Source organism: Morone saxatilis, unplaced genomic scaffold, assembly GCF_004916995.1.
Source record: "Morone saxatilis isolate NCDOM2014 unplaced genomic scaffold, NCSU_SB_2.0 Contig17, whole genome shotgun sequence".
NCBI lineage: Eukaryota > Metazoa > Chordata > Actinopteri > Moronidae > Morone > Morone saxatilis.
The window spans coordinates 17,081,694-17,101,291 of NW_023339729.1; the positions used below are offsets into that span (position 1 = coordinate 17,081,694).

At 37.2% G+C, this 19,598-nt stretch overlaps 1 protein-coding gene across 2 annotated transcripts in view; it reads left to right on the top strand.

Moving 5' to 3' along the window:
* Nucleotides 1–19,598, top strand: part of ctnna2 (catenin (cadherin-associated protein), alpha 2) — a 291,364-nt gene that overhangs the window by 215,936 nt on the left and 55,830 nt on the right. For both annotated transcript variants that reach the window (XM_035659486.1, XM_035659487.1), the window contains exon 9: nt 5,733–5,885. In XM_035659486.1, the coding sequence (XP_035515379.1) occupies nt 5,733–5,885 (153 nt within the window). The remainder of the gene's footprint in view (nt 1–5,732; nt 5,886–19,598) is intronic.

Below are 19,598 nucleotides of genomic sequence, written 5' to 3' on the forward strand. Positions count from 1 at the left end.
TGATCCTTGACTTTTGTCCTGAAGTGAGCATGTCTGCCAGGGTTCTGCCTGTCACCAGAAACACTGATTTGGTTTTTACATGTTCTTATATGTCACCACACACAACTTTTAATACTATGGGGCATCGTATATTTTTATATAATACATGTCATACTGGAAGAGATTCAGTGGAACTGGTTGACAAGTTTGGTTACAAGTTTGGGTGCTACTTGAAAGGATACATTCAATTACATATTTTAATCAGATTACCAGCGTCTCATCATTATTTTTAAAAAACTGCAGTAGATACAGGTAATCAACAGTTAGTGTGTCATGAATAATATCTGCCATGGCCAGTTCTCCTTTGGGAACATTTCAATGTAAAAGCAGCATTTATGCACCCTCTCCATTTCTAAAACTAGATTCCCCTGGCTAGTGTTTTATTTTGCAGGACACATTAAAAGAAGGCTCTGAGATGAGGTGTCTTATGTGTTTGTCCTTAGATTGTTGATGATCAGTCAGTCCCTCTTTCCCCCTTTCAATTCCCAACTCTCCTCTCACTAATCATCTTCCCATGCTCCCTGATAGATATCATATATGAGAGCTATTACTTAATTTTTGATTTGCTCAGGCTGTTTCCCCTCAGCCGTGACTCCAGGCATTTATGGTGTGATTGCTCTTGACATTTTAATAAGAAACTTTCCTGTGCTGACCCTAAGGTACCCACCGCTATGTGTTCTGAATCACAAATGAAACATAACAGAAACTGAAATGCAACTGTAAACATTCAGAAATGCAGCACATTCTTCCCTTTCAAATTCAGATTCATGCTTCCCACTGTTTGCATGTGTTACGACTATTGAATCGTAAACAAGTCAAGTTGGCAGAGTCTGCCTCTGAATGCATGTGTGTACATGTGATAATTCTGTCTATATTTTTGCAACCCTTTGAACATGAATTCATTTCTGTGTTTCTGAGTCATACACTGTAGCAACAGTTTCCCTCATGCATCTGTTTTTTGTGAGAGAGCAGGTGTCTAATCCCACAAAATGCAAACATTTTCCCCATTAAAAAGCAAATGTCCCAAATGAATGCTAATCTCATCTTTGAAGATCACACAGCCCTCCCACTTATCAGTAAGCAACACATATATTCATCTGTCAAGTTTTGTTAAGCATATGCATCATCTTAATTATGTCACAGAGCTTCTTGTTTGCCACTTCAGTATCAGGTGGGATTCACTGCTGTTAATTTTAGCTACCTCTCCTCTTTGAATGGCAAGAGTAAAGTAATGTAGTTTATAGTATTAAGAGGTATGATGAAAAGATAAAACAAGAAGGTCCCAAATTCTGAAATAGCAAAGCCATTAACATGAACCATTTTGCAGAATCATTTAGAAATGTACTTGTTTTTTCTTCCATAAAAAGCACATTGATCCATTAAGGAACTCCACATATTTATTTATTCAAATGCATAATTAATATACTCACTCACAGGTAGCCGACTCCTAATTGTCTAACTGAACCAGAATCATTTAAATGTTGTGTACACATCCATATATAATTCATTCCTTTCATATTCAGTATCAAATTCAAAATCAGAAAATTCTTTATTTATGAATCCAACAAAATCTAGAAATACTTTCTATTTTGTACATAAGTCCTTAGGTCAAAAATAGGAAATGAAAAAATAGATTTTGATATTTAATGTGTCTAATTTGGGTCACCAGGTAGTTAGGCTACTGACTTCTTTGTGTGTTGCACTTGATAACTTTGCAGCAAATACACATGGGTGATTGCGCTACCTGATTTAATTTACTGAATATGAGCTTGAACATCAATATAAATGGGGTTTTCTCAACAAGTATTTAAGTAAATGTCACATTAAAAGTCTTCACTTCTGTGAATAATAAACAAGAAACAGGAAGTATGATGTTGCCATAGATACAGTGAGGTAAACTGAGGGCTGCAACGCAAGCCTCGTTGTATATTGTTCACATTTTGGAAAATGAAGTTTGCTGAATTATTAACAGGTAATATCTTGCTGAATACCATCAGATATACTGACAACTATCGATGAATTACTCATATTTGATTGTTGAAACATTTCATTCCATAACAGCCTTTAATTTTTTAAGGAGGCTGTCCACAAGATCTTGTAACCTGACCCCATTCTGCCAATGTAGCATGAGGTCAAGCACAGATGTTGGGCTATAAGGCCTGGCTCCCCGTTGACCTTCCAATTCATCCTAGGGGGTGGATGGTGTTGAGGTCAGGGCTACAGCCAGGCCAGAGTCAAATGCCAAACTCAGGGAAAAAAATCAATTCTTTATGGACCCCGTGCATGAAAGTTCAATTTTGACCTTGGAAAAAGTTGCTTTCAATAACATGTCATGTATCTCGCTTTGGGCATGTTGGCAACGGCATATTGAAACTAGAAAGGGTTCTCCCCAAATTGTTGAAAGCATACTATTGTCTTAAATGTAACAATAGCATTCAAATATAGAATACATATAGTGTCCTCTTAGCCATAAAGTATACCTTCATCTTTCTACTTGTTTGTCTGTGTATCTATCATGATAGCAGTCTTGGCTGATTGCTGTGTTTCATTTGTATCTCCTCAGCCAGCATGCTGATAGCATTCTAGAAAAATAAAATCTATGTGTGTACAATGTATATCACAAATGAAACTCAATACCAACACCTATAACATCAAGTATTTTAGAATATGAATATGTAAAACAAAAACCTGCTCTATTCAGAGCTCAAACTATTCTTGCATTGCATGCCTGGGGAGACAAATAGCTGCCCCACTAACTTATAATGAGCAGAGCCTTTGCTATCTATTGGAATTCCAGGTCTATTTCCTTTAAGTGTTAGTGAAATACAGAGGGAGTGTTAGAGGAGAGACAGTGGGGGTGGAGCATGGAGGGAGGTGAGATCTGAAAGATTGAAGATGGATTTCTGTGGGAGTGGTGTGTGGGCATTAGAATGCTGATGGTGCAGGAGAGACTGCGACTTGGGAAATCACTCGTCTGTATCATTTCTCCACTCAAAACCACCGTCAGAATCAGTTTCGCTGTTGGGCATTCATGAGTATCCTGAGGCCTAGCACTCTCTTACACGTATCCTATGCATATGCGCCTATATATGCCATCAACTAGTGATTGCTTCGCAGCAACAACAATAACAACTTGTAACTTAAAGGAATGTTTCTTCCCAGTAGATGTCTAAAATATATTTCCATTAGTTCCTTCAATTGCATGATTTTATCTTTTAAACTTTACACCCAGACCAAAAAAGGTCTGATAAAAAGCTCTATACTATAAATACGTGTTGTAGACTCATGTTTTAAAAAAAAAATCATAATGACTGATAATGATAATTATGATTTTTGTATAATACAAAATGATACAAGATGTGACAGACATCAGTAGCACTGCAATCCTGATCCAAGATACAACTTTTCATATACATGTTTAACTGCTGTGATAATTTTGTACAGCTCTTCCATTTTGTTGTTGCACTTTAGTATGCATATTTACATCTTTAAGTATACTTTGTCACTTTCCCAGGGTGGATATACTACTTTCAAAACTTGGTTAGAATTAGTATTAGGTATTAATTTATGACACTCTGTGAGGTTGTGGGAAAGGCAATTAATTTTCAAAATGCTGCTTACCACCATCCCCCATTCCACTCCATTACTTTATTTACTGCATTAAAAACATTGGTGAGGTAGTCACAGTCAACTCAGATTTTTTTTCCCCCTTTGCCAGACTGACATAATAACAATGTTACACAATTGTACTGATGCAAGTATGTTCTCTGCTGAGTGAAAAAGATGTGATATTTACAATTCAAAAATGCCTGTTTATTAGCCTTTCAGAATTTATTTTTATTTTTTTGCATTGCATCTCACTACAGATCAAATCAGTGATCCAGGATTATAGAGTTCTGGATAAAGGAGTGCTTAGAGAGAGTGTGGGATCCAGGTTGTTTACAGTATTTGCAGACCTGTCATGTCCACTAGACTGGCCAAATCTAGTCTCTTTCCAGAGGCAATAGTGATGGATTATCTGTCCTTAGGAAGGCATAATTCACCTTTGTTCTCCTCTGCTCTGTGGACTGTTCTGTGGTTATTTAAATGCAACTGACAGACTTACATATGATTTTTGTTGGTTAAATGAATTTTCCCAGTCAGTCACAGCTGTTAGTCTGCTCTACCCTCTCTTGTGCTGCTTAAACAATTCAGAAATATTCACACAATGTTTGCTTTGCATCTTATTTCAGAAGATAGCTTGAAAAATCAAACAAGTATCTGTCATCCATGTGGTTAGTTAAATGTTTTTCATTTAATGTCATTATATGTATGTGTGGGAGACGTGATAACTGAACCGGTGAGATTTTTGTCTGTGTTAGCATACAGTACACATGGTTGGTATGCATGCAATTAATGCTATTTCAATTTATACTTTATACTTGTTTGATACTGAATTTCTATTACTTGTGATGTTGATGTGTCAAAAAATAGATAAAGTGGCATTAAGTGGCACTGCCGCAACTGACCTCTCCACCACACATACTGCACTATGCCACCAAATAAGCTATACAATTACGCAGGGTCCACTTTCTTTCATTCTTCGTTAAGGTCTGGATATGGTGTTCAATATCTGCATCTACAACAATGGTAGTTGCTGTAATTAACAACCTGAATTAATACATTCATCCACATTGTGTTTTTATTAAGATATTCCCGGGATTTACATTCCTGTACTGCACTGGTTTTCTTGCTGCTTTGCACACCTGAGCTTTAGAACTATTTACTACTGCCGGACACTGTTTGTTACTTTACTGCTTCTTTATTGTTATTTTATCTGATTTATTGTTTTATCTTTAACTTATTTATTGTTTTTTTTTATAGCATCGATTAAGGATGCTGCAATGTTAATCTCATACTTGTGCAATGACAATAAAGATATTCTGTTCTAAGTATTTTCACGGGTACCACTGCTGAAATTATTATTTCTTCACTCTGCAGTAATTTTTATGTCGCTGTTACAATTACAATATAGCACAACATAACAATAGCAATAATGTACTAAAACAGCAAATCTAACTTTAATTAATTGTGTATTAATTACGTTTATGGTACGTTTGTGAAATTTTACACTAACACTCTTACCTCTGCAGTCTGTAATGCAGAAAATTTGAATAAATGTATTAATGATAGAGCCTTTGAGACTAAAACAAATGATGAAAACTGTGATGCTACATGACATATCCTTGTCTTCCTTTGATCTCATGTGACATACTCCCTCTTTGTGTAAGATAAAGGACTTGCCTGTTGTGGTTTCTATATGGTTCCCTCTGGCATCTCTTAAGATATCCCAGTGAATAGCATCTGGGTCCATTTACTGTCTCATAAAACAACCAGTCCCCTGCCAGTTTGGTACAAAATGATTCCATAAACAAAGATATAAGTCGCAAAGGCTGCCCTATTAAAAGGCCTTATGGGAAAAATGACACCTTATAAGCAATTTGCAGTCTTGCCTATTGAGAATTCTCCTCCTCTTTTTCATTCTCCCTCTTGCTTTGACTCTCTCTCTGTCCTTCCACCCCATTATGTTACTACATCATATTCATTACAATGCTAAGTGATATGTAATCATTGCCAAATGTAATACAGTGAAGTCATCTGCAATGTTATTAATGATATGACCTCTTCCCCCTCTTTCTCCCTCTGTATTCTAGTTGAGAAAGGCAGTGATGGACCACATCTCAGACTCTTTCCTGGAGACCAACGTCCCTCTGTTGGTGCTCATTGAAGCGGCTAAGAGTGGAAACGAAAAAGAGGTCAAGGAGTACGCCCAGGTGTTCCGTGAACATGCTAACAAGCTGGTGGAGGTCAGTCACATGCATTATATATAATATAATATATTATATATACATGGGGGCACACACGTATACCCACATATTCACCAGTTTAGAAATTAAAGAATTGCGTGGATGTTATGTGCAAATATATCAGCAATGCAGGTCAGGGCACCCTAATGGTGCCTAGAATTAAGTCTTCAACCAAAGCATTACTCTTACGATACAATTCTTCCTCATTAAACAGGAATAGTCTGTACTGCAAGTCTAAATTTCTAATTTGACACACACTTCCTCGACAATCCTACACCGACCTTGTATGCACCTTTGCTTTCACTGGTTAAATGTCATACAAATATAGCTTTCCTCTGGGACAGTGAGGAAATGTTATTACATTTATTGAATTAAATTATTTATAAAGTGGCAAATTTGCTGAATCGGGGTGCATTCTAAACATGCTCTTTTTCTGAGCTGTTTGTGCAGAAATTTGTGTCTGAAATCACATTGCAGACCACAAATTCAAGATTCAGCCATCATTTCCTTTTATTTTAATTTCAGAAATGTGTGCTTGGCATGCAGCTTGGTGTGCTTGCTTGGTGCTTACAAAAATGCTGTATTATTTCATGAAGTCTAATGTAGACAGTCCAGGATAACATACATTTCTGACTAAACTGTGCATGCACATTGTGCAACAGTGACTTTTTCTTTGCTATAAATAATTTAAATTAATATTTCTGTGCATCTAGAATTTTCTACACACTCAATGCTATCAAAAGCATAAATGTACGCAAATGTGGCTCTGCCTACCACTGTCCTGCCTTTTTGAAATGTTAACAAATGATCAACACAGCAACTGTAAATAAAGCTTTCAGGTAAGTTTATTTCATACTGTACGTACCTATATAGTTTGGAAGGCAGTTATTGTTTACCTGTGTAAGGCCTCAGGCACTGAGGGTCTGTTTACACACATATCTACTTTTGTGTCTTTTGGCTTGGTTTGCAGCAAGTAGTCATACATTTATGTTATGAAGCAGTCTGACACCCATTTTATTTGCACTTACTCATATGGATTTAAAATGTAATCTAACACAGTCCCTCACTTAAAACTGAGATTGAACCTTGCAGCAAAAGTAAGATAAAGTTCATGTTACTGCCACATGCTGTCCTCTGTATGCCAATTGAACAGGTAAATAACACAAAATGTTTGCGCTGGCAGATCCAAACCTGACTAGTGCTTTTATTTGACATCTGTGCTTATTGTACCTAATCATTTACTCCATCCTGACGGAGTATGGGGACATGCAATCTAAGGGGGCCATTGCAGTGATGACTGCTCAGAGTTGTGGTCAGAGGATTATTGGTGTCTGTCATGGTGACAACCCATGAAAAACATGATGTAACTGTGGTTACAGATGCAAAATTTAGTTAGCGCTTCAGGGAGACGGCTGTTAAAGACTTTCAGTGGGGCTCAAACCATTTATGACTCAGAAAGGGAGTCAGGGCCTTGCCCAGGCTGTTCTCAGCATGGTAGGATAATTGATGATCTCAAATGGAGATGCTTCCAGGCAGAAACCCTTTGATAAACTCTTGTACCTAAACCACATGCCCTCCCATTTTGTTTGGGGGGTGTACTTTAATTATTGGTGTATCATACTTCTCAGCTTACTGATACTCAAGCTTAAGCCAGTTTTTAAGACTCAGTCAAATTGTGGAAGAGCAAGGATGTCAGGTTGTGCAACAGTGGACTAGTACTTTATTCTTCCAAGGATACTGAAGGTAAGTTTGCCCATTTGGTCTGCATATGTTTTGTGAACATGGAGAACCCTTAAGACTTACTGTGGAATATGGGGTGTTATTATCCATCATGTTTGGCAGCTGTAAGAGATGGACATCTGTAATTGCAAATGGTGTGCAGACTCTCCATGGTTTCTAGGCACAGTCAAACTTTACAAACTGTACAGAGGTGATATGGAGGAAGAGCTGTTGTGTTGATCAGCTCAGCTTTGTGCTCTTTTAAGCTTATACTCAAAAGGAGTTCATCACATTCTGTTAAGGTTTTAAGTTTTTTTTTCTTGGTCATCCCGTCCTTTTGTCGGGTAGGAGGAAAAAACCTGTTATTAATTCTACTGCCCTTCAGTGGGCGTTGCCCTAGAACCCTTTATGTGGGCCTCTCTTAACATACTGTCACTTAAAACAGCACTGCTGCTTCTTCTGACATCAGCTGAGAGAATGAGTGATTTGTGTGCCCTTTTGGTCTGCCCCAGCTGTTTGCTGATGAGGTAGGATCTGACTGATGCTACACTCAAAACATGTCCTTTGCAGCCAACGATGTTAAACCCTTGTTTAGCCCAAGGACATTCAAGAAAGTTGCTTTATATTATTTTCATGAATACAAAAGGGGCAGATGTTGCATTGCTTTGGCCCTGTGCATTTTTGTTCGATTTGGTATGTGGCAACAGTGAGGTACAAAGCAGTTGCTTATATGCCAAAGAGATGGAGCATAAGCCCCTGTCCAAGCAGAGACTAGCTTATTGGCTTATAGCATTTGTAGCGGCCCAGGGTTCGAGTCCGACCTGTGGCCCCTTGCTGCACGTCATCCTCTCTCTCTTCCCCCTTTCCTGTCATTCTTCAGCTGTAACTATCAATACAAGGCAATAAATTGATCATTTTGTGAGCTGCGTTCATAGCATGATGACATCTGTAAAATCAGTTCTTTAAAAAATCTGTCTTGCACATACTGCTTGGAGCAGGGCAGCAACTGTTGATCTGTACAGGGTTGTTACTAAAACCATGTCTATCTGATTTTACTGCGAACCTGTGGAATCCCGAGGAATACACGTTTTAAGATGTTGGGGTACCACAGAGACTATCAATCAGGGCTAGTAGGCTCATGTTAACAATATCCCTTTGGTTCCCTTATGCCTCTCTGGCTGTGGTTGCATGATGGTTCACCGTTCACATCGGTTTCATGGTAGGGGTTGGAGTAAATGGGCTTCATTCACTAAGCCAACTGAGGTCTCTTAGAGGGTTAAGCATGTTTCAAATACAACAAGCTCTATGCTCAAAGGTGGAACCCACAAATGAGTACTTGTTGGTCTGTGAGTCAATCAGGACTTATTGGAAGAGACATGTTGTTGCCTCTGCCCTTTAGCAAGGTAGAGCTCTGCAGGGTTAAATAGGTTCATCCCACTGTAACTGGCAGAGCAGCACATGCATACGAATTTCAGTTTCATGAGGTGATTCATCAATAAAGTCCTATTAGAGATCTCCAACTGTGATTGTATAGCTACAGTCATAGTATCTTTTTAGATGTAGATAGAATAGATGGAAATTAGTAATGAACTAAGCTGTTATACATTAAGAATAAAATTAATTGAATTATTAACTTATTACATGAGCTTCTGGAATTTCTATTATTATGGGGGTCATCTCATTAGAGTTGTTCATAATTTATGCTGCAGATTACCTATACCACCCATCCTTTACCTCTAACATCCAAACTATGTTGCTATCCAAATATAGTACAAAGAATAGGTATACAATAACACATATATATGGAGGTGCATTGCATAATTGTATCATTTTGTCACGGTGACCACGTACATTACTGGTCTTTGCTATCTAAATAGCTAGTACACTCAAGGCTATCCTATGTACTTGGCAATATCATTGTTATTGCTGTCATCATCATTATTCGTGTCTTCCATGACACAGTCATCATAACCGCCACCATCGCAATCCTCTAATATATTAGGCTAATTTCCATCCCGATCAGTGTCACTGCAGTCATCTCCCTGATGTTCGGGAGGAGCTGTCTTAAGCCATTAGCCTGAAGTTTTGACATGATCTGCGGTATTAAAGTACAAAAAGTGCCTCTCTTCATGTCTACTTTCTTTTTATCTAATTGTGTTCCATTTGGCTCCACGGTATTCAATATCTCGCTTTTCTCCACCATTGTTCTGTGCTCACCTCAGTGAAGAGCCAAGTTCACCCTGAGGGCTCTCCTAATCACATCACACTCATTATAGCATCTTGACCAGCGACATGAAACCACTAATTATTAAGCTGGGTACATCATTGGCTTAAAGACATGTAATGGATCTGTGAAATGTAATACAATTAACCTGCAATAGTCAGGGAAATGTTCTCTAGGACTTTCAAATTAAATGTTTTAATTAGTATTGGTTATGTCTTCTTATTGAGCTCTGTATTCATATTTGCACACTTAACATGTTCACAACCTATATCTGATTTTACTGCAATCAAATTGCCCCTCGGTAAGTAAATCTGTCACACATACACATATTTACAAACATACATTTTTTTTCTCTAATACTACAGTACAAGATGGCAGTTTGGCACACAGACAAAAGACTCTTGTTTTGCAAATGTAATGCCAATAATATGTGACTTCTGACAATCTTTATGTCTTTTGGAAACACAGAGGTTGGATAACTTCTCCAACTGTAGAGGGAAATTGGTTGCGGGAGTCTTTTGTTCTGTATTGCCGACTCATGGTCTTCTCCTAGGCACCTGTCGATATACAGGTGAACAAATGTTTTGCTATTGTGAAAGTATTGTGCTTAAACTATTAAATTTAAAATATCAGTGTATGCACTCACTAAGGCTTCAATGTTGAGGTTCAAGAAAAGTGATGTCTTCCCCCCCTTAAACTTTTTTAAAGCCTACCTTTTATATTAACATTTATATTTCCATGTTTTATCGTATTCTAGATCATTTGGTTAGAAAGTATCACAGCAATGATCAATATTTCAAGTTAACTACTCAATTCTAGCTTATATTAATGGAGATAGTATTCCTGTTCTCAAGACAAATGAGAAATTGTCACCTAAAATTATTTAAATGATTTGCTACAGCAATATTATATGCAGAACATTAGACTTGTAATTATACTTTGAGTATCCTGGTTGATGAAAATGTTCCATTATTGAAGGATTTAATAGAAAATGTTATCTCTTTTTATATTCACAAACTGCTTGTTTTCAAAATATACTCTTCATTCCAATTATCTACAACAGAAACAATGTGATGTAAAACAATTACAAAACTAGAAATTACCACACCACTATACAGTCCAAGTCTTCTCATCAAATGGTTCCCACATCTCTCATTCCCAATAATTAATTAAGTTTACCAAATCAGCAATTTGAGCAACATAGTAACATAGACTTCTCATCCAGTACAGCACATTTTTATCTCACCCTATTTAACTCTCACCATGTGCTCACTTTGCCAAGGGAGTAGAGTACAAAGTCCCTTGACCATCATAACACAAGTACATGCACACAGATGTGGCAGTGCTCTGTTCATCGTCTCTGTGTAATTAATCATTTGCCTACGGTTACTTTCAGAGACTGATTAATTATTGATCAATTTTGGGAAGAGATATATAGTAGAATTATTATGGTATGGTAGTTTTCCTCTAAAGATTTTTTTGTCTTTCACATTATAATATGCTTAAAATGCCTTCTATATAACTATGCTGTGTGTGGAATGATGTAGTTTAATGTTTTGTGTAATTTGTTTAACATATGATCTTTTTATGATGGATTTATTGTAGGTAATAGGATGTGTAGAGGGCAATGATCTAAATAAAACCAAAAGTCGAAATACAAATTGGTTGAACTCCCCTCCCCTATGTCTTTGTATGTCTATATTTGTTGTTGTATTTGTATTTATTTATGTCCAATTTAACACCATTCAGTGCAGATGTATATTCACAGTTCTTCAGTTTTTACTTCCTTGTATCTGACTCTTTCGTTGATGCTGCAGGTCGAGCTCTCCATTAAATTAGTGCTGCCCACACCGATATGCTCTTGTTAATTCAAACACAAGATGAATATCCAATCTTTTAAAGTTACCATGGTTCCTTTTTATTGCCACTGCAGTGAGAATGTATACGTGCCAGCAATTCTTGGACATCTAAAGGACGTTACGCTCCATCATTATTCTAATGTCAGAATGAGGTTTTCCTCTGACCTTGACTCCATCTTGGAGCCTTTCTCTTGAGCAGCTTTAGTGTTATGAAGGACCCTTCTATATCTGCCTTATCTCTAGCAGGGGCCTATCTCTGCAATGCTTTCTCCAATCAAGAGAAGAATTACTTAATCGGTCGACGACTTTTTATTGAACATGCATGCAAAGTACTCAGCTTGGTGATGTTGCTTGGCTCTCTGCAGACTATATTGCGTATTGTTATAGTATGTTGTTTGGATTATGATTAACCCCACTTGTAGTGATTTTACACTTCTTTCCTTTTAGTCTTTTGTGAATCCCTCAATACCCTACTTTGCAGTGTTTTACTTAAGCCCTTCTTCTAATTTACTTTTTATACCTGAATCTTTCATTAGTAAAACTGTAAATGGTTTATATTTTTTGTCAAACATGCTGCAATAACAGTGTAATCCACTGAGCTGTAAATGCACTAATTAGTTACAGCAAATGTATTTCCTATTTCAGGAATATAGTATATTGTGTTTGTGGTCATAGAGCTTCTCCAAACATAGCTACATTAAGCTAGGTTGTTCACTTTACCTTCATCAGTTCATTAGCTTTTCCTACTTTGGATTTACAGCAGTGACCTTACTTTGGACATGTGCAGAGTCAAGGGGAAAGACATACCTCCAGTGATTATGCATGATCAATACCAAGTTGAATGTAACCAATACTGAACTGGCCTTCAGGGCTCAGCGACATGAGACGGACTGCAGCAGTAAATATTATTCTGGGGGCCACTGCATTAAGCACTTTACTGGACAGTTAAGCGGGAAGTGGATGGATCACTGTTGGAACAGGTCTCTTTGCAATGACCCAAACCTTTAGGCCAACATTAATCCTCTCTTTTCATTCAAAGTTATTAGCCTGAATGAAAATCTGCCTTTGGAAGATGTAGCGACAGAAGTGCATAAAAAGATACATCACGCTTCACATACAGTAATCCACCTTAGGTATGCCCTTTTTGGAGTTATTCTTAGGTGAGCTCATAGCCAAAAACTGTCACAAAGAAAAGACTGCATACATTCAAACGTTATCTCATTCCAACAGATTTCCATCATTTGGATTCTTGCAACAAAGCCTGCGAGTGAATACAAATCTGTGCACATAGCCTTCATAAAGCAATCATTTTCATTTTCCTTTTGTTTATTTTAAGCTCTCAACCATATTAAATAGTATGGAGTACAGACATTCGTACATGACACAAACAAATGGAATGCGTTTAACCAGTATCTTTTCTAAATGATCTACACACACTTACTTTAATGTTAAAGTAGATATGCTTTCAATTGATTGTCTCTCAGTACAGTATACAACTACCCTACAGTAACAATCTCAAAATGAAAATGCATGCATTAAAATTCTATTAAATATTTCTGAAAGTCTTGTAAATACACTTGCAATTATGTAGAGTGAACCACGGTTGTCTATCTAAGGGCAATGGGCTTCTTCTGGGCCCCTTTTAAAAAAAAAAAACAACAACATTGTTTTAATGGGTTTAGAGCACTCCCAGGTTCATCTCACTGCTTGTGCCTTTTTTTTTCCTGAAACCCATTTTCTGTTTGTGGTCACCTCTGTGTACTTAAAGTTAAAATTAGCTTTTGTCAGTTCTGTTTTTGAGAGAGATGCTCAGCTTATCAGTGTTACTTTTCACAATCTGTTCAGTCATACTAGAGGAGATGAGAGATGATTGTATTGTTTACCATGAAAGAAATTGACACAAGAGAGAAAGACTGTATAATGGGAGTACATTGGGTGGACACTGACTCTGTCTAGTACTTTAGGTGATTTTATAGAAGGAAAGTTTTTGTACTCCTATATCTCTGTGATACTGTAGCATACAGTAGTGCAACCAACTCGTTGATATTTTAAGACTTTACTTGTAAGTATTTTTTTTCTTCTTGTGATTGATCCTTATGCCTCTCAGCAATTTTCTGCCCATCAAAGATATCTAGTGGACACATCTGAGTTTCTTTCACATTGCATGACATGTCAGAACAGAGAGTGTACAGTCAATTCAGTCCATTAGAATTCAAAGTCAGAATTGTGAAGTGGCATAGCTCTGAGGAATAGTACAAAAGGGATTTTTAAAGTATAGGGTGTATTAAAAAAGCACAGTAGGCTCCATCAGCAGGAACTGGAAAATGAAATCCATCAAGACTTACTGGTGATTGAACCAAACTGAGCGGAGAGGATCCTTGGTCAGAGACTGAGGTCAAGAGACTATAATGTGCTGACAATATCCCTGATATCTCTGGAGACCAGGTGCCATTCTGATATCACTATAAAGTTCTTTGGCCTTGGAAGGAAATCTTTCTCTAAGTTCAGTGAATTATTTCTTAAATACAGGCTGTTTGAGATCAGATAAAATTGGTTACAAAATGAAGACAAGCATGTTTAATCACTGACATGCTGAAATATTTTCTGTATTTAACTGCAAATTAAAATCATGAAATAATTTAACTGATGTCACACATATCATTAAGAGCTTTTTAGAGAGATACAGTAACCAATTTAAATCAGAGGGTTTAAAACTATGAGGCCAGATGGGTGCAGGTGAGTTTAAGTATGTGACTTGTTAAGTTAACCTGCACCGCAAACAGAGGCCAGAGGTTTTTTCAAGGAGAGAAGCATTTTAAGGTTTTTCTTCTTAGGGCAACTGAGGCTGAACTGAAAAATTGTTCAGTACAAGCAAATAACAGTAGCAGCAACTTAGTTACCGCATGGTTACTGTCTATGTTGAGTAAAATGAAAACTGACCGCTGATAGGCATTTTGTCTGAATAAAGAGAGGTCAGACAACTCTGTATTGATGCAAGTAACTTATAGAAAATATAACCAAGCACATACCTGTAGGTAGCTTTGCTTTTGTCAATTACATATTAGGGTTTATATTGAAACGGTGGAGAAGAAAGTTTGCTAGGCCAAAAAATATAGTTGTAGGTGCAAAAGATTTATCTGAGAAACCTGTGAGTACTGCAATATTCAGAAGAAAAAAGAAAATATATCCATCCATAGGCTGTCAGATTTGTTTCCCCTCAGCAGTCATTACTTACAGCAGTGTATTAAGGGGGGTCTTAACGTGATGAGACTTTGATGTACGGTAATCTAATCAATAGTGCTACAACCTACAACCAGTAACTCCCAGTCAATGGGAGGATAATCACTTATTTTTCTCCAGTGTACTGCCGTGGTGTAGCCTGCAGTGGTGGAAAGTTAGTGAGTACATTTACTTTACAGTTTGGAGGTATTTGTACTTTATTTGAGTGTATAAATGTTACTTTATAATTCTACATGATTACATTTCAGTGGGAAGTTATTTTACTCCACCACATTTATCTGACAGCTGCAGTTCCTTTTCAGATTCCAGTTTTTCATTTAAAAAATATATGACAAGATTATAAAATGCAATGCAGTGTTATAGGGTAAACCAATGGGTCTGAACCTGGCTTTTGACCCCTTACAAAAAAGCCGTTTCTAGTAGAGGCCTAATGTTATGTATCAGATGTAAATGAATTCAGAATGGCCACTTTTACTTTTGATCCTGCAAGTACATTTTGCTGATAATATTTCTGTACTGTACTGGATTTTGAATGCAGAACCTTTATTTATGATGTATGAGTATTTTTTACATTTAATGTATTTGTACATTTACTTAAGTAAGGATCTGAGTACTTCTTCTGACACCAGCACTTCCATTATTATGCCACATTGTTCTACAGTTTTCAGTATTAACATTATAGTTATCAGCAAAATAGTTTGACAGGTGAGGGTGGGACAAAGCTGTGTGCACTTAGCGCCGTAAGCTTAAAAGGTAATGCAAATTTAATACAGTTACAAATTACTATGAATTATTGTTGGCCTTTTTTGTTGGATATAGGTCACCAAATGACATTTGAACAACAGTTTTGCGCAAGCAAAATGCAATACAAATATAAAAACCTTTAAAAACACAATATAGAGACTGCACATACATAAATAATTTGCGGAACTTTGATTCTAGTAATATACAGTGACATTTGTCAGTTTTCCCTCTTGGCTTCTTTGTTAATTTCCTTCTGACTCAATCCAAGTGTCTCCAAGGGAATTGGTCATCAGCCCTTCTTCTGAAGAATTACAGCTGTGCCCCAGGATGCAATCAAGCAATCCTTTAACCTCAAGCTGACATTTATATTCTTTGTGTTACATCTCCACTGTCCCTAAAAGGGGAAAAGAGAGATAAACAAATGGAAATTAGCATGTATTCATAAAAGACTGCCTTCTCCTGCAGGCTTAGGGGAGTCTACTCAGGGGTCCATTATCTCTCACAGAATTCATGAATTGGTGGCAATGTTTGTGTGACACATTTTACCAAACCTTGCCCAAACAAATTGCCGTGCAGCTAAGCTTAGCTCTGAGACAAAAACAACGTCAGCATTCCTGCTAAGAGCTGGGATAGCTTCTCTAAAGGTGCTACATGACAAGGAGCGGCAGAATTCTTGTCATGTTATTCAGATATGACACTAAGTGGATTACACAAGATTAAATGTGACAAAAGAGAAAGCAAAAGAGGAATAAGACTTGACATAGCACCATGTTTCCGTGCTTTAAACAAGTAGACTTCCTATGGTTATATGATATATAGCCCAGTATAAATCCATAATTATGTCATGTGCCCATGGGGGCTTAGTCAGATCACTTTAGATGTTCCATAATGCCTTTTTGCCTCTGATTCATGTATCATCTTCATTTTTCCAGGATGTGAACAATACAGTGTTCCAAAGTGCAGGATGTCCAGACATGTTCCCTTTTGTCCCTAATGTAGAGACTATACGTAAAATGGATTTTATCTCATTAGTCATGAGATGATTTATGTTCACTACACGTTCTGAGGATAAAATAATTTCTGAAAATCAAGTGAGGAAATGATTAAATAATGACCTTGAATTGTAATGTCATGTTTTTGAACAGTTCATAACATTATATTACATTTGCACCATTGTGTTTGACCTTTGTTATAGATTAATCAATCAAAAAAAAATATAAGCAGGAAAAATGGGCAGCATGAGGATTTGAGTGACTTTGACAAGGGCCAAATTGTGATGGCTAGACGACTGGTAGAGCATCTCCAAAACTGCAGCTTTTGTGGGGTGTTCCCAGTCTGCAGTGTACCTATCAAAAGTTGTCCAAGGAATCAGAGTCGGGGTCATGGGTGGCCAAGGCCAATAAACAAGCTACTGTAGCTCAAATTGCTGAAAAAGCTGGTTCTGATAGAAAGGTGTCACACAGTGCATCACATTTTGTTACATATAGGGCTTCATAACATTATGACCGCTAGGATGCCAGGCCATAATGTTATGGCTGATTGGTGTACATCACAGCTACAATAGCATGGAGAACATGTATTTGCACATGTGTTTACACTTTTAAAAAACAATACATTAGAGACAAATATATTCACTGTTTACTGTTTGTTGTCTTGTTCACACACCAATCAAATATCAACTAAAGTTAATTATTGATTATGTAAAGGGCATGAACAGTTCAGTCTGTTGCATTCATAATTGATCTCATCTAATATTTTTATATATGAAAAGTAATAATATTGATTGATATTGAAGTCCTGATTATGTGCTGTTCCTCATATAGATCACATCCCTTTTTCTGCTATTACAGCATATTGGTGGAACAGGAAATGCAAGCTCTCAAATGGAGCAAACCTCCACTGGAGATTATCCTTCAAACCAAAGCCTGCTGCTCTTGCATGTTATGAAACTTCAATTAATGTCTGTTATTTTATTCTCAGTGAGCGATGTAGTGTGCATTAGAGTACCTTCTCACATAACATACACACAGACACATTCAAATTCTTTATAAAATTCCACACATTAGTTTATGTAATACAGATAGCGAGATGTCACAATGAAGTAAAACAACAAAGTAAACTGGATTTTGATGACGACTGAGGGCATTGGGATATTTGTTCAAAAGGTTTCTGCAGCTCTGATGTCAAAGATGCAAGGCTTCTTACTGGATGAGGACATAATATTAGAGTGAATAGCTGTGTACATCTTTTTTGCTACTTTAATTTTTGCTTTACTCAAAAAGTGATAAGGACAAGTAAAAAAAATCTGCCTAGTTACTTGTTTTCTGGGGAACACCTGTGTCTAATTTAGATTTTACGAGTCAGAATGGGCAAGGATATAGGTCTATTCATATGAAATGGATCAGCAGACAACCTGCAATACCATGTACGCACAGAATAGGCCATAATTTTCAATTTTTCTCTTCTCTCTTCCATTGATGGAAAGACCTTGGCTAGCCATCTTTTGTCTATTAAAATTTATCATCCATAAAGCTACAGTAATGGATGGTGAAGAGAGCACATAGAACTCTCTGGCAGCTTATTTCAAAGTGAAAATTGACTCTTTGTACCCACTGATGGATATTTTTAAAGAGAGATCTTAAACTCAATGCTGTGGAGGCCCAGCCCAAAGATAGATAAATGAAAGAACTGCATGACAAAATAAAACATTTTGCAAAAATGGAAATCATTTAACCTCTTTTGCCAAATACATCTCCACTTTCAGCAACAACCTTTGCTAAAAACTAAACAAAAGTGTGCTACAGAAGAGATTTCCAATGATTTCCTTTTCAAATTGGAGCATTCCTCCACGAGAGGACTGCCAAAATCCATATTATTAGTTTTATGGATTTGACCACGAGTGTAGCAGTGATTGTCTGAAAGCTTAGATTGATTGGGGATATTGACTACTCTTGCAGTTCCTCACTCAACCTGTTCACCGTCAGCATTGCTAATACACCAAACCAGGGGTGTAACTCTTTTCCTGTGGCTCATCAATTCAACGACCTCTTTATAAAAGGGTAAATTAAACCACGTCCCACAGCCATTTTACCTCACCGACAGCAGGTTAATGGCTCATCAAGAGTCTGTTCTCTCTCCTGAAACTGATCTTCTCATTCTTGTGCCTGCTCGTCCTTATACAGCTCTATTGATGACATTGTGCTGTGAGTGTGTGAGAGCACACATTCATGAGCGTGTGTGTATGCTCACAGGTTTTTTTTTACTTGTGTGTGCACTTGCATAAATAGTCGGTTTTTAAAATTAGAGTCAGATGATGCCAGCTGGCAAGCTAAAATGCTAGGTTTTGGTTTATGGTTGAAGTCAGAGAAAGACGGGGAGAAAGAGAGACCTTAGAGAGTGGAGAGCCACAAACAAAGGAGTCTGTTTTCTGGCTTTATCATCACTGAACTGTCCAGTGGTGGCTGTGGGAGGTGGAGGGATTATGAGAGGTTGGTGCAGCAGTAATGAAGAACGTCTCCCAGAAGACACAAACTGGCTATAGGCTCCTGATTGACCAAGGGAATTGGTTCGGAGCACAGAGGTGAAACAGAAGAGAAGAAAATAGAGATCACCGCATTCTTGCAAGCCACAGCCAAGACTGTGTGTTGTTACTGACATTGCTGCACAAGGCTTAAGATGGCTTTCAATTTCTGAGTTACGGGAAACTCAAGGGAAATTTAAGGGAAACTATTTGTGATTTTATTATCAATAGCACACTACACTACAGACATATACTACTACACTACTAATTAGAAGATTTTGTAAACCTTAAAATTGTTTTAAACCCTATTTCAAAAATTCTGAAACATTCATTCCACTCACTGTAAATGGACATGGGTATCTCTGCAACATAATACAGTAAATAGCTGGCGACCCATGTACCAAGGC